The sequence below is a fragment of the Trachymyrmex septentrionalis genome, unplaced genomic scaffold (assembly GCF_001594115.1).
Source record: "Trachymyrmex septentrionalis isolate Tsep2-gDNA-1 unplaced genomic scaffold, Tsep1.0 scaffold263, whole genome shotgun sequence".
In the NCBI taxonomy this organism is placed as follows: domain Eukaryota; kingdom Metazoa; phylum Arthropoda; class Insecta; order Hymenoptera; family Formicidae; genus Trachymyrmex; species Trachymyrmex septentrionalis.
Window position 1 is genome coordinate 17,112 of NW_017305423.1, and position 1,551 is coordinate 18,662.

Below are 1,551 nucleotides of genomic sequence, written 5' to 3' on the forward strand. Positions count from 1 at the left end.
AAAAAAATTGTAAAAATATAAAATGGATCTCTTTGGTGCATACAATCATGATTATAAGCGTGTTTCAAGTCACAGTCACAGAATACATTGTACATTGTTACATATTTAAAAAAAAAAGGTAAATTGTCAGAATCTTTTTTTTCATAGAAAGTGTATATAACATATAAACTGGCGAAGGCAAATTAAGTATCAAATATTGAGATTTTTAAAAATTTGGCGTTATCTTTTGATAAATGTAAATTGAAATAAAATTTATGCATGTGGAAACTTTCCAAAATACTCAAAACAATCGCAATTACTTCAAAATCACTATAGTTTATTTTCATAAATTGTCTAATTATTTAATTAATATGGTTTACTTCTTTTTGGTATTGGGACTTGTGGACTGAAATACGCTCGATGCTGACATTAAATTCTCAATGTACTGGCTCAGAACCTGATTCTCACTTCTTAGCTTGAGATTCTCTTCCTTTACACTGTCCACTCTTTGTGACAGATCTAGATAGAACATATACATTTGCACATTACAAAAATGCCAATAGGGATATTCTCCTGTAACCTTAATCTTTAGTGAAATATATATCTACCATCCAAAGTATTTTGCAATTCGAGAACCTGTGCAATCAATCTAGCTTTCTCTTCTTGTTCATCTGGGCTAATATCAGGATCTAAACCTATAATAAATATAAATCATTTTACAAAGTATTTCAATTTGACAGTATTACAATCATTTATAAAAGCAAATTTTTATTTAACTGTATATAATAATCTAATAATAGGAGTTGAAATATTGCATATTTAATGTTATTTTATTCAGTTTATAAATACAAAATAAATTAATATTCCTTTGTATATTTAGTTGTAAAGACAAACAATACAAAAACAAACTATAATGAAAGAACAAATCAATAATATCACTTACTGTTAGGACTACAGCTGCCGTTAGTAAATGTTGATGGTATAGAATCCATGCTGCGTCCTCTGCCTAACGGATCAGACATATGTGAAGCATTGTCTAAGATTTCCTCTTCTGGTATTATTACTATAAGAATATATGTAAAAAATAATATTAGAGTTAAAATATTAAACCCCAACAATCAGGATAAAAAAAAAGAAGCTCATTATTACCAAAATACAAGCAAATTGTTAAATGTATAAAATATTTAAGAAGTTCTAAGCAAAATAATTTGTGAGATAAATAATAAAAAGTTCTAATATTTCGTATTTCTATATCTCTACATTTCTATTATCTCGATTTCTGTATTAAATTCCGAGAAATGGAGTAGATGTTGTCACATTGCTATAGGTCACAGTTAGATGTAGCTAATTTAATTCCCACATTATAAATAAAAACCATATATGTAAATAAACAAAAATAAGAAGCAGACAGATTAAGTTAACAAATTTAGTCATAAATGAATAACATTGTTAAATAACATTCAGAACAAAGATTGGAAATAAATGATGTAGACTGCTCGAGATAAGCTGTTATAATTTCATTTGTCAATGAGAGAGAGAGAGAGAGAGAGAGAGAGAGAGAGAGAGAGAGAG

General features: G+C 27.5%; 1 protein-coding gene across 3 annotated transcripts in view; it reads right to left on the reverse strand.

The window, feature by feature from the left end:
- Positions 1-211: 211 nt before the first annotated feature.
- Positions 212-1,551, reverse strand: part of LOC108749086 (short coiled-coil protein B) — a 4,622-nt gene continuing 3,282 nt past the window's right edge. For all 3 annotated transcript variants that reach the window (XM_018487603.1, XM_018487604.1, XM_018487605.1), the window contains exons 3-5: positions 923-1,042; positions 588-674; positions 212-498 (exon numbers count right to left, since the gene is read on the reverse strand). In XM_018487603.1, coding sequence (XP_018343105.1) covers positions 356-498; positions 588-674; positions 923-1,042 — 350 coding nt within the window. In that variant the 3' untranslated portion in view covers positions 212-355. The remainder of the gene's footprint in view (positions 499-587; positions 675-922; positions 1,043-1,551) is intronic.